This window comes from Frankliniella occidentalis, unplaced genomic scaffold, assembly GCF_000697945.3.
Source record: "Frankliniella occidentalis isolate FOCC.00 unplaced genomic scaffold, Focc_3.1 Scaffold77, whole genome shotgun sequence".
NCBI classification, from domain to species: domain Eukaryota; kingdom Metazoa; phylum Arthropoda; class Insecta; order Thysanoptera; family Thripidae; genus Frankliniella; species Frankliniella occidentalis.
This window is the reverse complement of record NW_026267207.1, coordinates 184160-184967: the sequence shown is the minus strand read 5'-3', so window position 1 is coordinate 184967 and position 808 is coordinate 184160. Positions and strand designations below refer to the sequence as shown.

At 47.5% G+C, this 808-nt stretch overlaps 1 protein-coding gene across 1 annotated transcript in view; it reads left to right on the top strand.

The window, feature by feature from the left end:
- LOC113207216 (uncharacterized) overlaps positions 1-808 on the top strand; it is a gene marked incomplete in the record, with an annotated part of 224296 nt that overhangs the window by 39472 nt on the left and 184016 nt on the right. The window contains 1 exon segment of the mRNA XM_052268811.1: positions 7-104. Within this exon segment, the coding sequence (XP_052124771.1) occupies positions 7-104 (98 nt within the window).

Below are 808 nucleotides of genomic sequence, written 5' to 3'. Positions count from 1 at the left end.
GTGCAGCCTGCAGCCGGGCGTCCTGCTGCAGCCCGCGGGCGTGGTGCTCGTCCTGCTGGCGGCGCTGCCGTCGCTGCTGCACGCCACCACCGTCGACAGCAAAGGTGAGTAGCAGTGCAGCAAAAACTCTCCTCGTGCGGGCATCTGCTGACGTCTTGTTTCTCCACAACGTACGTTGCTGGCGTTCGTAAAGCTTGTGCGGTGGAAACCTTGCGATCAATGCCTTCTAATTGCGGATCAAATGCTTCGCAATCGAATCGAGAGAAATTTGAGCAAGGATTTGTTTGCCTCGTAACACTAAGCGATTGCTGCGTAAGTGCACTGATAAAACAAGTTTGCACGCTAATTGGTGTTTAAGTTGAAGTGTGAATTTTCTCCACACATGGTGGTGTTTAACTAGCTTAGACGTCAATTGTTGTTTAAACTTTCGACATTTCAGGAAAGTATAGCAGCTGCACACCACCTGGTTCCTATAGATTTGTGTGTCCAAGTGTGCACAATTAAAACGTCTACAAAACCTTTAAAATGTGCACACCACGCAAGTGTGCAACTTGAGTAAAACATTGTGTAATGTTTAAAATCATTACTTGCACATGTTAGTGTTTAAATTATTCACACGTGTTTTACCAGTGTACAGAGAAATGTTTCTCGTTTTACAAAGAAGTTTGCATGTAAGGCGCATAGGATTCGTAAGCTTTAGAACTCCACGTGTACCGTCAAGAGCACGGTAAACCCCCGACTATCCGACGTTCTGTGGGGTGAGTGTTCTATGCCGCCATGGGTGACTTGCTGGTTGGTGGGGAGGGGG